Source organism: Blastomyces dermatitidis (assembly GCF_000003525.1).
Source record: "Blastomyces dermatitidis ER-3 genomic scaffold supercont1.8, whole genome shotgun sequence".
Classification (NCBI taxonomy): domain Eukaryota; kingdom Fungi; phylum Ascomycota; class Eurotiomycetes; order Onygenales; family Ajellomycetaceae; genus Blastomyces; species Blastomyces dermatitidis.
In genome coordinates, this window is record NW_025544781.1 from 927421 (window position 1) to 945040 (window position 17620).

The 17620-nt window shown below is 37.0% G+C and overlaps 3 protein-coding genes across 3 annotated transcripts; 2 read left to right on the forward strand and 1 right to left on the reverse strand.

Moving 5' to 3' along the window:
• Positions 1–11: 11 nt before the first annotated feature.
• Positions 12–1625, forward strand: BDCG_17477 (uncharacterized protein). The gene has a single exon (XM_045426595.1). It carries the CDS (start codon positions 1219–1221, stop codon positions 1585–1587), a length of 369 nt encoding a protein of 122 aa, XP_045282004.1. The 5' UTR covers positions 12–1218; the 3' UTR covers positions 1588–1625.
• Positions 1626–5594: 3969 nt separating this feature from the next.
• Positions 5595–8472, reverse strand: BDCG_07142 (CMGC/CDK protein kinase). The gene is made up of 3 exons (XM_045422913.1): positions 7794–8472; positions 7277–7691; positions 5595–7196 (listed from the first exon to the last, which is right to left on the reverse strand). The coding sequence occupies exons 1-3, from the start codon at positions 8360–8362 to the stop codon at positions 6735–6737; spliced, it is 1446 nt and encodes a 481-aa protein (XP_045278439.1). The 5' UTR covers positions 8363–8472; the 3' UTR covers positions 5595–6734.
• Positions 8473–16499: 8027 nt separating this feature from the next.
• On the forward strand, positions 16500–17180 carry BDCG_17478 (uncharacterized protein; the record flags this gene model as incomplete). Its single annotated transcript, XM_045426596.1, has 2 exons — positions 16500–16530; positions 16686–17180. Exon 2 carries the CDS (start codon positions 16713–16715, stop codon positions 17178–17180), a length of 468 nt encoding a protein of 155 aa, XP_045282005.1. The 5' UTR covers positions 16500–16530; positions 16686–16712.
• Positions 17181–17620: the final 440 nt, after the last annotated feature.

Below are 17620 nucleotides of genomic sequence, written 5' to 3' on the forward strand. Positions count from 1 at the left end.
TGTACGTTACTCTCTGTATTAAATTCTAATTTCAAGCGTATTCGCACTGTTTACTTTTCCGACTCTTATTCACCCGCATGTAACTACTCCGCACAACGCATGTCAAAGTCGCCCATAACCTGCCAGGACGACGCCTACTACGACTTATGCAAATTTTGCGGTTCGAACTTCGGTTCGATTCAACAACCACGGACTTCTATCTCCTCTCCCCATCCCTTGGTTGCCCGAATAGTTGATCTGTCAAGAACTGAGTAATCCCATTACTGCGACTTCACACTTCAATTGCGTGATTACTGCTTAATGATTTCCCCTCGTTATTGTTGACTGTTCAAATAACTCCGCTTATGAATAAGATGGCCATTATTATTCAGCGAAAGTGATGACATATTCCATTTCGCCCTGTGAGGCTGTGACGGAGATAACCATACAGCGTGTGTTCTCATGATGAATAATCAACAAGGACGCAAAAACCAACCCATGCACGCGAAACATGCTCATTTTTCTTCCAATTAATTATCATCACTAAAATAAAAGTAAACGACCCCGCTCTTCTCTAAACATCAGTGCTTCATTTCATATTTCATTCAATCTCTCGAGATCAAAAAAGAGAATCTGTAGCAAGAATCACATTGCTAACCCTTTCCCTTCCCGTGATCGCCGGAGTGGAGTTATGGAGTTATGCACCCCCCACCTGGTAAAAAATGCTATCTTTTTTTTGCGCCTTAAATCCTAGGAGGGGATGGGAAGAATAACAAGTAATACTATGACCTAGAAGAATCTACCAACATCTTCGCACATCGACCGCCTTCTCTACATTCCTTAATCATTGATTTTCTTAAAACCCCTGTTCAAGCGCGTATATGAAAACAAACCCCCCCCCCCATCTCAGAGATCACTTCGCGGATGAATTGACAGCAAAATGACATAACTTAGTTAATAACCTTGCTGCATAATTGAGTAATCTATGCAGGCGCAATCTCCCCGCCTAACTCAACTTGCTTAACGTCATCCACTTATCCCTCGTTCGGCAGTCAACGACCGAACAATCTTCTTCTCCCTTCCAAGAGGGAAAAATTGTTAAGGATATAGATGCTATATTGTACCTTGAACGTTGTTATAAGGAGACGCTAAAAACATCAGGAATCGACTACTCAATTCCTCAATTGATTTGATGGATGGATAAATTATTCGGCGAGTCGAAACACACCCACCCTGGTTATGGAAGAAAATGCTGTGCAGGGTCTATCCAAGATCATTCTCCTGTTTCTATCAATAGCACACACAGATATGTATATATGCATTCAAAACACAGCTATAAGACGGGGGGCGGCAACGAAAAACATACAAAAAAGGGTTTCGCGAATGCAGACCCGATTCCTCAAACTGTTTAAAACCTTTTATTTTTTCGTTTTCGAAACGGACCCCCGGGCGGCTGTGAGAAAATTTGAGGTGAGTTCGGGGTTAACGTTACTCAGCCACCGAAGAACGTGGGCCGCGGAACAGGAATCATTAGGTATCTTGCAAGAAGATCAGGTGTTGAAGCGAGGACAGCAAAGCGAACGGAATGAACATGAACTGATGGACTGACCTGAATAGACAATGCCAATTATTTTATGTTATTTTTACCATTATTATTATTATTATTATTATTATCATTACTTTTCTTTCTCTGAATGGCTCTTGTTGGGTTAAAGGTTTGATGCTTCTCCAGGTGTTTGATTACCTTACAGCATCAAATGAGTATGTATACATATCTATAGTATGTATATGAGTAGGAGGACTCAGAAATGCAATGAATTGCGTTGAATCATTTCCGCACATGGCAAAAAAATGAGGCATCAATTGAGAGAACAGGAACTAGTTTGTTGTGTAACAATGACTGGAATATTCACAACGGGCGGAACTGAGCTTCCGCGCATCAGCGAGAGAGAGTGGAATCGCTAGCCTCCAGGCCATGATTTTCTCTATTCTTGAACGTGGAATAATACAACAATAAAACATAAAACATGTTGTATACTTCCTCCGAGGGTTGTTTTGAGTGGGACAAAAATTACAAACACGAAAAAATTCCGCTGCCTAAAATTTCTTCAGAATGGGGGCTTTTTTCCACGTGGCAGAAAGCTTTGCCCTCTTCTCTCTCTCTCTCTTTTTTTTTGGGGGGGGGGGGAGGAGGAGGAGGAAGAAAAACGTGGCCCTTGCATTATTTATTGCCTTTCTCGGAACCTTGAAAGCTGCCCAGCCCACACCTATTTCCTACTCAGGAAATAAATATCCAGCCCTATAGCGTAGGTTTGGTTCAAACTTAGAAGAAGAGTCGTATTCGCGAGCAGGGTAACCTCCCAACCTAGTTACTGCGTACTCATAAAGAGATCTGTCACACCGCCATCGCAATGGATCATTCCTTCGATCTCGAAAGGGCCCTCGCTAGATTAAGCGGTGAAAAATCCTAAGAATAGTGGTGTGTTGAGTAAGTTAGCAGTCAGCTGTGGCAAGTTGCCTTTTGAAGAATCTCACTTTCAAGGATGGGCAGTGGTTAAACTTTGAAATGTTAATCATCCGTTTATTCTAACAGATATCAATGCTATCATACTTTCATTTCTGATGAATATTAGTTCATTTACTTTAATAACTTTTTGATATTGGATTTCTGGATCTGAATCAAGAGATGTGGTGGTATCAATGGAAATAAACTGCTGTACCTCCCTCCCTTCAAGTCAGGAAGAGATGCGTTCAACCCAGATGGTCTATGAACAAACAACTACGAGAATAAGAATGCGTACAGCATCTCCGGCGAAGTTGCACACCAATGGAATCAGGTGGTATACAAGTACTAGCTATGAGAGGATTTCACAAAACCATTAGCTTCTGAACAGTACTGTAATATAGAGACTATGTCAAATCAAAGATCATTACGGAGTACATACATAGAAGAAGGATTTCCGATTTTGAATATTTTCAGCCTCTTCTTCAAGAACCTCCGAAGCTAACTTGTGATTGGTACAGCGCATTGCTGGACACGTACACCCTTCACTGAGGCTGAAAACACACAAATTCAGGGGAAATGAGATGGGCTACTTCATAGCAATAAAAATTGCCCCAAGGGAAGATTAATGGATTTTCAACATCAAAATAATAATTAGCGATGTATGTTTCATCCAAGGTGTTTATTCCAGCTCGCTAGCCTATTTATTGTGTTGCCGACTCGACTGGCAGCCAATCAACCACGGCCACTCGACCATGAATGACACCTCGGGAAATCCTTTCGAAACCCGCCAATCATGCGCCGGTATTCCGCATACCTTCTGGTTCCAGGCACCAACTTTTGTGTTTTCAAAGGTAAAGAGTTGTTAGCTAACATATTTTGCTGCATTCAACAATTCAATAGCAGAGAACAGTAGCAATTTTTCATCTCTTGTATAATGTAAGTTAATGTATGGATGTAAATCAAAAGTAAAATCGTGGGAGGAACAAGAGGGGCATGCCTGCCAGTGAAGTGTATTGCTTGCAAATGTTCACAGAATGCCGCATGCATAAATGAAATGGTAAAGCAAAACAGGTTTCATGATTGAGAAGAGTGAAGGATTTCCCACCATGTTTCAGAAGTGCGGGTGTTATTATGGTTGGGCAGCTTCCATGCTGTTGTTAAACAATATTAATGAGGGGATGAAAGGTCTCTCTGCCATTCTCTTCTCTCTTTTTGTCAGACGCATAGCTTTATTTTCTATCAAGAATCTTGGATTTTTTCCCTTTTTCTCTTTTCTCTCCTCTTGAATCAAAAGGCGAAAACTCGGGGAACACCCCTTCTCCTTCAACAGGAAATATCTTTTCATGATCTCAACCCGTAATTATTTCCTTGTCTCACCTTCTCTTTCATCCATCATCCGCAGATTACCCCCAACCCTCGCTCATGAGTCACTGCACCGACTCAAACCCACCGCGATTTTTTCCTTTCAAGTTCCTGGCTTGGTCATGTATTGTATTCAACACAACAACGCCCAAGCCGAATCCGCCCAACTCCTGTGTTGTGGGTTCCATTTTGCCTCCTCCCCTTGCGGACCCCACCTCACCAAAGAGAGGTTGAGTTGGAGTCTAGACTTTCAGAGCAGAGTGGCAGAAAATTAGCAGAAAATAATCTCAACAACTTGTCATCGACTCTGCAGGATTTTCAGCTGCGTGTTAGTGTTAGGGCCCTTGAGCCCTTGAGCCCCTGAAGCACCTAACTATACCATGCGACTTTTTTGCCTGATCCATAACTACTTATTGAAGAGGCAATGCTGAATAACTAAATATCTCTCCGTTCAATGGTTAAACCCTTCTCGTGAAAATCCAGGGGCCGTTTGCATCGCGCATTACTGATTCATCGTCATTCATCCCCTTCAGCTCCAAGAAATTCTTTTTAATAAAACAAACGCTCCAACATGGGTAGGACTGGGCTGTGAAAAGCACCCATCTCCTAGCTATATAAGTTACACCTTTAGCGCCGATTTCTGAGTCAGAAAGCGGTAGAAAAAACCATCTAGACAGGGCAAGACATTAGGAATAGTAGCAGATGTCTTTGGTTTTGTGAGAGTGATCGACTTAATGTTATTTATACTTTATATTTACGCTTCTCTGTGGTAGCATATTCCTATCTGGCCAAGTGTTTTTTTTTCTTTTTTTTTTCTCCCTGGTCACACGGCGTGATGGCGATTGCCTTGTGGATCTCGCGTTCTGCCCGCATTTTCAGCTCACTTACTGGAGCCCAGCTAGAAGCTTGGGATGCGAAACGTGAAAGCGAAGAGCTCACCACAAGTTTACAACACAACTGCGGCGGGAAGCTCCAGCAATCCTTGAGCTCGCTGGACTGATTGAGGGCGTGATGAGACCATTATCTTATCTGATCTGGTCTTCTCGGCACCGGCCTCGGGTGGATTCTTGCTCCGGGTCGCTTGGGAGCTGGAAGGACAGGTGTTTGTGCATCAATGATACTTGTTTCAGCAGAGGTATCAACTGCTAACAGATAACTGCATCAGTTGACCAGTCTTGCACCCGTCATGTCACAGGAAAAGCATGTGGAGTGTACAAGATTGTTGTCTACGTTGTGCAGGGATCGGTGTTGCGAAAAGGAGATGTGTTTATGCTGCTGCCTGAGAAGAGGGGACAGAGGCTAAATAATTTAATACGGCTGAATCAAACCTGGGGCAGAATTTCTCGCATCCATCTCGCTATCATTCTATTCTGAAAATTCTTCCTCAGACGCTGATGTTTCCGAGGGAATAAAAATGGGAATAACAATTATGACAATAATCCGGTACTCATAATTTCCAGGTGATTCGAAATTTTGCACGAAAAACCTCGGATTCGGATATAAAAAAAACCAACGGAGATTAGCAACCTTAACACTTGTCTCGCAATTATTGTTATTCTTATTCTGCTGACCCGGCAATAATAAGAAAGTGGAAAGCCAGTCGGAGGGTATGAAAACTGTCATATCCGGCATCGGTTGCCGGACAGTCGTCGTTCCGCTATCCCGTCCACATTTTCCTTTCTTTCCCATTGTTCTGGCAGAAACGGGAAGATCGGAAGATTCGGGACGCGAGCAGAATTGAGCACAACATCGCTTCAAATGAGATTGTTTTGAAAAAAGGATGGATGGATGGCTTTTATAATCCATAAAAACAAAATAAAGAAAAAATTCCATGAGCTTGAGTATCCATCAGGATTCTATCCCCCATTGTTGTAAATTTTCATTGCTAATTTTGTTATTTATTTATTTTGTTGTATCAACGATAGAGAATCATTTTTATGCAGTCTTCTCCTCGGAGTCTCAACACTGCGCAGCACCTTGAACATATTATTGCCATGCAAAAGGAGCACTCCTACCTATCCAGTCCAGCCAGCCAACAGCTGCATCGGAAACATGACGCTGGTTCTGAAATTGGGGAATGGAAGCAAAAAAAAACCATTTCCGTCGCTTCTGAATAACCTTACACCGTCTGTGGTCTCAAGATGACGTAATGACATGCCTTTTCAATTCAAGTCGAAATAGAAGGTTTATGAATAACAATACCCCATATGTCAGTTGTTTTCTCTAGAGGGGTTGAGTGGATATGTTCAAGATGCTTCTTGATGGGATTTTATTCCTTCTATGTTCGACTATGTTCGATCCCCGGGTCATTCTTCTCGTGTGCGCGCGTGGGAGATAATCAGGGGAAGAGAGAGAAAGCGAAGAAGAACAGGAGCCAAGTCATCGATAGGACGAATCAAAGTTGCACGATATGTATCTGTCAGGCCTTTCTTTTCCATCCTGTATTGATGACGGGAGATCGTGCAAAGAGGGCAGGGGAAGCATCATGTTGGAAATAATGAGAGATGTTCTACGTCTTCCCCATTTTTGATTTTCTTTTTGATACATATGTGCAGAGTGAATGGATGTTGTTTCCTGTAAAGTGAATTGATGATGATGAATGAGTGAGGAAGGTCATATTTTCCAGCACAGACACAGACATCTGAAGTATAAATTTGAATGCAAATATCTAACTTGTTTGTTAGATAATATATGTGCTATACAGTAGTAGTGTGTATAATAAAACATGCATACATTCACAGATCTGAACCACCTAAAAAACAAAATGATATTCCCAACTCTCACTATGTCACAGTTACTCCCGCAATCCATTCTAAATATCGCTCCCTTCAAATTTTTGAAGCCCAGAAGTCCAAGCCAGGCACCTACTCCAGGGAAACAATCCCAATCATCCCAATCGCAACGCGAAACCCGCCCCCGCCTCAGACCCGTTCCCATCACCACCGCCTGCTCCAAAGACATTCGCAAAATCCAACCGAGGCGCCTCCTCCCCTCTCTTCGGCGCCTCCGGCGTCTCCCGCCTCCGTCTCTTTTCCATACCCGCCTTAGACGGAAACGTGGGGAACATCTCTTTCGCTTTGGGCTTGGGATCTTCGCCGAAGTACGGGTGTGAGAGGCATGTTGCAGCGTCCGGGCGGGAAGCCGGATTGAGCACGAGAAGGTGAGAGAGGAGGGTTAGGCCGGCAGTGGTGAGGTAGGGGAATTTCGAGCGGGGGAGGAGGGGAATGCTGGCGTCTGAGGTTGTGGTGGGTGGAGCACCGCTGGTGGGGAGACGGAGGGATTTGGCGTTGGGCAGGGAACGGAAGGAGGGCCAGGTTTGGGTTGTCGGCGGTCCCGTGAGGGCGAAGATCTGTATGGTTTGAGCGTTAACAGCGGTGGTTTCAACTTGTGATAGATGAGATGGAGCTTTGTAGGAGAGGTCGGTCGTACCTTGGATAGTTGCTCTACTTCATTCTTCCCTTGGAATAACGGCTCTTTCGTCAAAAGCTCACCGAATATACATCCTATACTCCACATGTCGATCTCCGGTCCGTATTTATCTGCTCCAAGTAGAAGCTCCGGAGAGCGATACCATAAGGTGACCACTAGCTGGGTCAATTTTGGTGGCGGGTCACCGTAATATCTCGCCATTCCGAAGTCCGCAAGTTTGATTTCCCCTCGATTATTCATCAGTAAATTTGATGTCTTCAAATCGCGGTGGATAATCCAATGAGAGTGTAAGAATTCCGTTGCGGAAATGATCTGTAGAAGTAACGTCTTCGTCTCTGATGGTAGGAACGGCTCGCGCATATCCTCGAGGAGCGTCTTGAGGTCATGTTCGACGAAATCCATGACGAGGTAGACGCTATAAGAGGGAGGGAAGTACATGAGGAGACGAGCTGGTTAATGATTTCCGGTATCCGGGCTTTTCAGAAGAACTTGCATATAAATAAACGCGCGGACTTACTCATCCATGTCATTGCCCATCACAACTTCGCGTAGATGGACAACATTTGTATGCCTGGACTCCAGCAGGGTCTGGATCTCTCGCAGTCCAGTGATTGGAAAACCGTCGTTGCAGTGTTCCATCTTCAGTCGCTTCAGCGCGACAATCTCGCCAGTTGCCAGCTCCTTCGCCCTCGATACCAGACCATACGACCCTTCTTCGATGCGATTTAGCCGTTCGAAATTGTCCACATGCCTGCACGGTCCCCATTCTGGGGCAGGAAATCGTAGCAGGCGAATAGGTTTCTGATCAACAGTAATTCCGGGCTGTGATTCTGGTTCATTCGACAACCTGCGCCGCTTGGTTGGCCTCCCTGCATCGCCATTCATGCCTTCCTCTAGAGCTTGCAAAGAGCCATTTGGCCTCTGGTTCACATGTTTTTGTGCAAGCAGTTTCTGAGCCTCCGCTTGTTGGCGCTGTTTCTCTGCCTTTATCCGTTTCCGCTCCTCCTTTTCTCGTCTTTTCTGCGCAAGAAGAGCCTCTGTTTCGGCATTATCCTCTGCCCATCTTGATTTCGGCGCGGTCGACATTGTGTGGCCCGATGGCAATGTGAGGATTAGTCTTAACTATCTATCTTGTGTTCTGTGTTGTGGATGGAACTGGATTATCTCAGCATCCTCAGCCTAGTTATTGATTGGAGTGCCAACCTTTGACTCACTTTTCTGAACATCAAATTGAACTTTATCACTCTGAAATACACATGTATTATAATCTAGTGAGGAAAATCCTCTATAAAATATATAAAACATGTAATTGTAATCACTGAAATAATTATCAACACTTTTTTTATTTACCTAGTCAATATTAGTTTAATCTATTAACTATTAATTTCTTTAAAAATATCTTGGAGAATAACGCTGTAATCTAAGGTGTGAGACTACCTAGGTATATAAGATAGGTCGCACGTGATTAGGGTAGGTGTACTCCGTACCTAGGTATTAACCGTGCCATGCTTACTCACTCTCTGTAGTGAGTGCGCCACAGTGTACAGAAAACCACACTGTAAAGAAAATATTTTGAATATAGTAATCTTCAAAAATTAATTAATAATCATCATCATATCTATCTATAATATAAAGATTATCTATATACTTATTAGAAGATGTAGAATTCACTGTAAGTTAAGATTCTATAGAATTATCTTATTATAATTAAGTAACTGTAGATTTTATAAATTTAATTTCAATTAATTAAAGAGTTTTATTAAATATCTTTTTCATCTTATCTACTCTATAGATTGCAATCTTATAATTAATATTCTTAATAGTAAGAACTTTATCTACTTACATCTATCTGTGAAAGAATTTAATAACTTAATATCTATTTATTTAATAATAATCTGTAAGTTTACTCTTATAGTGTATATTTAATTCTATCTGAATTATACTACTCTTGAAGATCTTATTCAACTGTCTTATTAAATCAGATATAAGAATATTCTTTATATCTTCTAAGATCTTAACTACTGTATTAATTTAATAATATAGTTTTATAACTATCTCTGAAGAGATTAATTATAAGAAGACAGTTAATAATTAATCTGCAGATAGCAGAATAAAGTTATTATTATTATTATTATTCTTTCATTATACTCATATGCAAGCGGAGCTTATGATGAGTTCTTGCATGATGTTAAATACAGGTCAAGTGTTGATTATACAGGAGGAAATACAGGTGTTATTATTATTATTATTATTCTTCAATTATAGATGTATGCAGTCAGAGACTATGATATCTACCTGAGAACTTTAGTTCTCAGGGTTTTTTCTATGTCTGTAAAGTTACCTATTGTACGTTCATCAATTTCAGATATGTAAAATCAGAAAATTCCAGCTCAGAATACAAAAACTGTTCACAAATTGCAGTGTTTTAACATCTTTTGATACTTTGAAATCATTTGATAATATCATGACAAAAGAAAAGAGAGAAAGAACACAGTCTCAAAGATAGACACATTAAATAGATAGATAGAAAGAAACTGAAAGAAAAAGATACAGAAAAAAGATAAAGTAAAGAGAGATTATAACAAAACAAATTATTAAAAGAGAGTATATAGCTGTTTTAACAGACTATATCTGATTGATTTCCTCCTCTTCATATTCAGATAATTCTGAATTTAGTCATTTTCTTATAGCTGCTTGAGTTTCTGATAGAAAGTCTATTAAGTATTTAATTCCTATCTCAGTTGAGAATAAGAATCTCATATTTAATTGATTTAGATTATACTTCTCTTTCAATCTGGCTCTGAGACTATTGTATAATACACAGTGTATTATAATATACTCAGAATTCTCATTTGTATTACAGAATGAGTATTCTATTGAGTCAAATCTATCATCAAATCTTTGTATATAAGATTTGAAATAGCCATGTTCTAGTTTCAGCTATATTATAGATGAGAATATTTTCTTTTTACATTTAATTGAACAAGATTTTCACTTGGGTTTTATTTCAAATCTTGAATAATATATACTCTTCTTTTGTTTCTACCAGCTTTCATTTCACTTATCTAAACAAGATTCTTTTATTTTTCTCTTTATAAAAGACTAGAATATAATTTTTTGAATAGATCTGCTTAATTCTGCACCCTTTTTTACAGCTGAATCAGCCAATTCATTATCATAAATATTCATATGAGCAGGAACTCAGTGTAGATGAATTCTCAGCTTTGATATTCTTCTCTTTTGAATTTTTAAAACAGAGTTTAAGATCAGTTCAAGATTTATTTGATTATTATAAATCTGACTATTTCTAAGTCTTTTTAAAGCAGCTTGACTATCAGAGAATATTCATGTCTCTTTCAAACAATTTCCTCTTTTATGAGATTTTATTTCAATGAGTTTGAAAGCTTTCACTATTACAAATAGTTCAGCATCAAAAACTTCATATTCAGAGCCTAGATTTCAGAAATCTGAGATAAAATTAATATTATCTTCAGTATAAGCAATGTCTGTGTCTAATCTATTCAAGTTCTCATTTTTTGAGTTATCTGAATAAATCAGAATAGAGTCTTTTATATTAATTGTAGAAATTCTCTTCAAATGCTGTTCATATTCTTTCTCTTTTAATAGTTCACTTATTTGTAAGTCTATAAGAGATTCAAGCTTTTTTCTTCAGAGAGATAACTTCTCATAATCAACTTTTTCAACATTTAAAGAAGAAAATTGATTTTTAATCAGAGAGTATAGTCTGTACAGTTGAGAAGACATTTTCTTTAAAGAATTATTTTCATTTCAATCAAGAAATCTATTTCAATCCAGTTCATTTTCAGAGTTAATTAGTGAAAATGAAGAAGAGACTCTTTCTCTGATTATATGATTTGAGCTCATCTTTACAACTCTCAGAGCATAGTTCATACAGGCCTTTTCAAATCTAATAGCAGAAGGAGAAATTGAAGCTTCAATTTCCATTGCTTTAATAGAAGATGATTTGAATGCTCTCAGAATTCTTCTCAAGACTCTGTTTTACAGACTTTGAAAGAGTTCAGTGAAATTGTCTTGATTATTTCATCAAACTTGAACTTCATAATCAGCTACTGATGTAATACAGACTATATATAACTGTCTCATAGCCTGGAAGAATAGACCTCTCTCTGTATTTGATAGTCTGATTATGTTATTCAATAGTCTTTCTGCCTTGACAGTTCTTTGTTAAATGTGATATTTAAAATTCAACTTGAAGTTTAATCATACTTCTAATCATTTGACATTTACACTGGGTTTAATCTCTCTATTTAAAAGAGTTAGAGATAGTTCTTTCTCATTGAATCTAGAAAAGAAATGAATTAACTCAGTTTTATTCAAATTAAATTAAATTTGATTGATATCTGCTCTAACAAAGATTTTCTTTACAGCTTCTTCAATTACTTTCAAATTCTCTTTGATAGTTTTTGAGCTGTAGACTAGATCAATATCATTCATATAACTCAGAGATCACACTATTCTCATATTTCTATTCTTGAATAGATATGCAGTGTATATTACAAATAAAATGAGTGAGATTGAAGACCTCTGTGATACTTCTATTTTTATCTCAGTCTTGTCTTATTTCATTCCATCAAAGAAGAGTTGTATAATTCTTTTAGACATAAAACAGTTAACTCATTTTATTAGAGAAAGTGGCAGTTTTAATATCTTCAATGTCTGAATTAACTTTGACTTTGAAACATGATCAAATGCTTCTTTTATATCAATAAACACTGCAGTTGAGACCAGACTCTTATGCTTTGCTATTTAAATATCATGAATAACTGAGAGAACAGTGTCAATTGCAGAACACTGTTTTCTATCTCTCATTTATTCACTGAATAAAAGAGAATCATCTATAGAGCTTATAAAAGATAGTTAAGTAGCTATTATCTTTTCTAAAATCTTTTCTAGACAGTTCAATAGAGATATTACTCTATATGACTTAGGAATTGAAGTTTTTCTATTAGGTTTTGCAAGAATCACTTCAGTGGCTTCTCTCCAGCATTCAGAATGATATTCATTTTTCAAGAGATTGAAAAAGAGCTCAAAATATTCATTCTTTAAGTAGGAATATATATTTTGAATAATCAAGTGATTAATTGAATCAGGACCTGCAGCAGTTTTAACAGAACTTGAGAAGATAGCTGACTCTAATTCATCTTGTGTAAGATCAGGTCATTCTCAGTCATTTTCATCAATGTAGTTGAGAAGTGATATATTCTCTTTCTCTGAATCTGAATCTGAATCTGGTGAGTTCTGAAAGAGAATTCTCATAAAAGCTTGACATTTTTTCTCAAAAGAGTTTGCTGTATATGATTCATTCTGAAACTCATATTCTAGAGCTGAAAGTTTTGCTACACTTCTTGTTTTAATATAGTTAAAAGCTTTAAAAACTTTTTTCTCTTGTGCTTCTTCAAGAAATTTATTCCAGCAGTCTGTTTTAGCTCTTTTAATATCTGAAAAATATTCATTTCTGACAGCTTTGAACTCTTCATCAGATATTACATCATTCTTTCAATCTCTTCTAGCAGTAGCTAATTCTTTTCTTTTAGATGAGATATTCTCATTTCATCAAGATTTTGAATACTCAGAAGATTTTCTTTTTGAAATATTATCTCTAACACTTGTTAGAATAATAGATGTAATAAGCTTCACTCTATTCTCAAGCATTTCATTTGAGATATCTTGATCAGAATTTCAATATAGCTCATTCTGTCTTTCAGATTTTAACAGTTTTATGCTTTCTTCAACTGCTTTTCAATCAGCTTTTTCAAAGTTATACTGATTAGAGAGAAGAGGATTTTCACTCATTTGTTTTTCACTCAGTTCAATATTAAATTGAATAATCTCATGATCTGATTCTGATGTCTCATTTGAATTAATAAACCAGTTTACAAGTCTTCTTTTCATTAGATTTTGTGACATGAATGTTAGATCTATAATAGACTTCTGTTTCATGCCTTTTCTAAAGAATGTTTGTTAATCAGACTTATTAACTAAATCTATTGAATGCTCAAAGATTCATTTAATCAGATTATCAGCTCTCACTGCTCTCTTGCATTCTGAATTTCATCAGAGATGATGTGCATTGAAATCTCCTGCAATTATAGAGTTTCTTGATGAAGTTATGTTCAGAAATCCTCTATCAATTGTTCAGATATTGTTATTTTTCTTCAATGACTTTTCATTATAGATATTTATGAGCTGTATAGTATCAAACTCATTTTCTTTGTCTATAATATCACTCATCAGAATATCAGGGTCAGACATGATATCAAATCTTAGATTAAATTGATATCTTGATCTCTTTCTTCCATAGATCACTACTCTTGACTTTATCTCAGACTTTTGAGGTAAAAAGCAGTAGTAGCTTGAATGAGAAATGACATATTTTTGCTCAGCATCAAAATTCGGCTTCTGAAGCAGTATAAAATCAACTTTTTATTCAAATGTAATTTGAAGACAAGAATAAATGCAATTTGAGTTTCTATTCACATTATTTTGAATAAATGTGATTTTTGAAGAGTTTTTAAACTTTTTTTGTTGTTTTTGTTGTATATTCATACTAAAAGAGAGTAGAGTAGAGTCTAATCACTATCATCAGATAGTAGATTATAACTGTTCTGAAAAGTAGGAATCTCAACTGCTTGCATTATATCTAGTTTATCATCAGAGTCATTTCTCAATTCTCTAATCTTAACAGAAGTTTGAGGATTCAAATTCTGTTTACATTTTACTGAAGAATTGAAGTTTGAAGACTTAGATAATTGAGAGTTTCTTCTTTTTGAGCTTGCAGTTGTGAGTTTACTGGCTTGACTCTTCTCTTCAGTTCTAGATTGACTTTGAGCTTCATCTTTTCTTCAGTTCTTTTGAGTTCTAGGAGTAAACATACATTCTTTTGAGCTAGATGCATGTTTTTCTTTGCAATTAGAGCACTTAAGCAGAGTATATTGACAAATTTCACCTCTTTTTGAGCATGTTTCACATTTATGCTCACTAGTTTTATGATCTCTGGCACAGAATGCACATTTTGAGTCTCTAAAACATGAGATTGCAAAGTGTTCATATCTTTGACAGTTTGAACACTGTGTTTGAGCTTTGAGATTCATTCTTAAGTCTTTGTATTCATGAACTCTCATTTTCAAACCTGCTACTCTTACTTCAGAGATCTTTGACTGTTCAAGTGTTTTTGTATATACTAGAACAGAGGCATTTCTTCTGCTTTGTCTGAACTCAGTTGAATTTAGTCATACAGGCTTCTTTCTCAGTTGAATGAAGTTGTATTCTTTCAATTCATTTTTGAGAAGTAGCATTCCTTCTTCACAGTCAAAAATTTCAACTGAAATATCATGAAGAATGAATTTGTCTCACTTTTCATCTCTTTCAGATAGAATTGTTGTGTTTAACAAAGATTCTACTGCTGACTTTCAGAGATTCTCATTCTGAATAAGAAATTCAGCACTGAATTCAGGCATTGTAGTCAGAATGATGAAGTTTTCAAAAAATGATGACTTAATTGAAGCTATAACTGATTTTTGAACTTCAATATCAGTCATCAACTGAGAAAAGAACTGCTGATTAATTTTATTTCTGATTCTGAAAATGAGATTTGAGTTTACCTTGTTTCTTTGCAGAATGTCCTGGTTTGAGACTTTGAAAATAAGTCTTCTATTTCTGAAGATTTGAAAGTTTTTCTCTTTTTGCATTTTCTTTTTCACTTTTCTATGAATAGAGGCATGAGCAGTATTCTTCTCAGTTTTCTCAGGATTTTGAGCAGGTTTTGAGACAGCAGGTTTAGAGACAGCAGATTCAGCTGCTTGAGCATATGTTTTCTTCTGATTCAAAGAAGAAGAAGAAGTAGAAAGAAAGAAAAAAGAAGAGCAAGATAAAGAGTCAGTGATTGTACTAGGAATTTTCAAGATTTTTTGAACTGTGTTTGAGATTTCAAGTTTGAACTTGATCATCTTCTGTAGTTATCTAGTCTGAGCATGAAGAATTAACAGAACTTCTTCATTCATCTCACTCAGACACTGCTTTCCAAGAATCTTGCTTACTTTTTCAAGTTTCTGTATTTCAAGAACTTGTTATTTCTCTATTTCTTCTTTCTTTCTTCTCTTCAGAACTTCAATCTCAGAAATAGCATTTGAGAAAGCATCTTTTTTCACATCAACTGAGTGTATTTTTGAACTCATTGTTTTCACTTAATGAAAAGTTGGTCAGACTGTTTCAATTGAGATATTTCTAAGTCTATTTTCAATTGAAAAGTTGATCAGACTGTTTCAAAAGAAGAATAAAAGACTTTTGTGTATAAAACATCTGATTTTTTTCACACTAGTTCAGTAACTAGGTTAGATTTTTGAAGAGAATCTAATAAACTAAAATTGATTTTTAAGATAAATCAATAAAATCTTTACAATCTCTTTCTTGGGATATAGTGAGGAAAAGTATGATATCAATTGATAATAAATCAGATGATATGACAGTTTTTGAGAGAAAAACTGACAAAAAATAAATCAATTTTTTGCAGAGAAATTGATTAAAACTATTCAATTTTATTCTAAATCATTCAATTATCCTCACACAACAAGTGTGCAACTCAAATCAGTTAATAAAGAGTGTAAAAAAGAATTAAGTATTAATAAAAGCTCTTCAGTCACTGAAAAAGTAATTCTTACTTAAAAGAATATGAAATTATGACAGAAAACAACTCTGTTTTTAATTCTTTGTAAGAATATTGTGTAAAACTCAGAGAAAAACACCTTACTTTTTCAAGAGAAGTAAAAAACTATTTCTAAGATCTTTTTTTTACATTAACTGCTGTAGAAGAATGAGATAGAAACTGCTAAGATATGCACTACTGTATATTCTCTATCAAGACTTTCTCTCTTCAGAGTCTTGATATTATAGAGAATATAAGTCTGTTTCTATATGATAATATAAATATTATCAGTGAGATGTAGAGGAACTGATTATTTATATCTCAAAATAGAAGACTTTGTCAATGATTATATCAATATAGAGTTAATTCTCAAATTCAATAGAAACCTAGTGTTGCTGTTCTCAATCTCTTACAGAATCTATTGAATATTGAGGTATTAAAACTAGATTTAATATATCTCACTGTGCAGGGATCAAAGGCTCAGTCAGATCTTGAAGTATACTGATTTTATAGTTGTTGATGTGCTGTTGACTCATTGTTCACTGATTATGTATTGAATGCTGTTGCTGAGGTATCTTTTTGTATCATTCTGCTGGGGATGGGCCAGATTGAGAGGGGTAGTACAGGGGTGAGACTTGGTGTTGAAGTCTAGGTACACTGGCGGCGGACCGTGGAGGTTGCACTTCAGAAGAGTCTGTTGATTATGTGCTTGATATTATCACCGAGGTATCTTTTTGTATTTTTCTGCCGGGGATGGGCCAGATTGGGAAGGGCGGTACGAGGGTGAGACTTGGTGTTGGTGTTTTGGAACATCAAAGATGGACAGGGTTTTCGCGGAGGTCGCTCCTCAGATATCTTCACAACTACAGGTCGGGGATCTTCCAAAATCGAGAAGATTGGTGCATATGGCTAGGTCACTTCACCTTACAATTTGTATGGCACTCTGGCCCGGGGTTGTGGTGTGGTAGGGGAGAACGGGGGATAATCCCACACAGGAGCTTCGAACAACGTCCGGTTCACGTTTGGCTGGATAACTCCACCACCACACAGGGTATGCGGTCGGCGATGGGGTCAGAATGCTCGTATGATCGAGGGCTTTTCGATGGATCTATCGGCGGGTTCTTATTCGAAAAATCGAGCGAGTTCGTGGTGGAGCGGTTGGAAATACAGGTGTTGAGACCATGCCAAGATAACAAGAACATAGGAAATACAAAGGAGTGACAATTAGATACATGCGATAATAACTTCCCAGCCCAGGAACATAGAGCGATTTATTGAAGCGATTTGTACACCTCTGTATTTATTAGGAACCTGAGGTGCTTGAGTTCCGGATTTAATGTATCCCCTGCGGGTTTCGAACTCACACGCCTTGGTTTCCCATGCCAAGGCACTACCAGGTGGCTGCATTAATCATTCGGCCACCGGGGCAGCAGAATAAAGTAATCACATATATCACTATTATTATTATATATATTGAGATTCATAGTATCATCAATAATAAGAGATCTTAATTAATTAAGAATTATATTATAATTAACTGAATATATTTCACAGTCAGTAAAGTCAGCTCTTATAGTATTAAATTTAAATACTTACAGTCAGATACTCTTCAGATTAGTAAGAAATTATCTATTATTATACTACTTATATTCATAGCAAGT

What these genes read in the sequence shown, in the direction of transcription:
- BDCG_17477 (XM_045426595.1), top strand. Translation starts at nt 1,219, where the DNA reads ATGGAAGAAAATGCTGTGCAGGGTCTATCCAAGATCATTCTCCTGTTT.
- BDCG_07142 (XM_045422913.1), bottom strand. Translation starts at nt 8,362, where the DNA reads ATGTCGACCGCGCCGAAATCAAGATGGGCAGAGGATAATGCCGAAACA. An exon ending in ATGGGCAATGACATGGATGA is followed by an intron (nt 7,692 to 7,793) that starts GTAAGTCCGCGC and finishes TCCCTCTTATAG; the next exon opens with CGTCTACCTCGTCATGGATT. An exon ending in AAGTAGAGCAACTATCCAAG is followed by an intron (nt 7,197 to 7,276) that starts GTACGACCGACC and finishes CAAACCATACAG; the next exon opens with ATCTTCGCCCTCACGGGACC.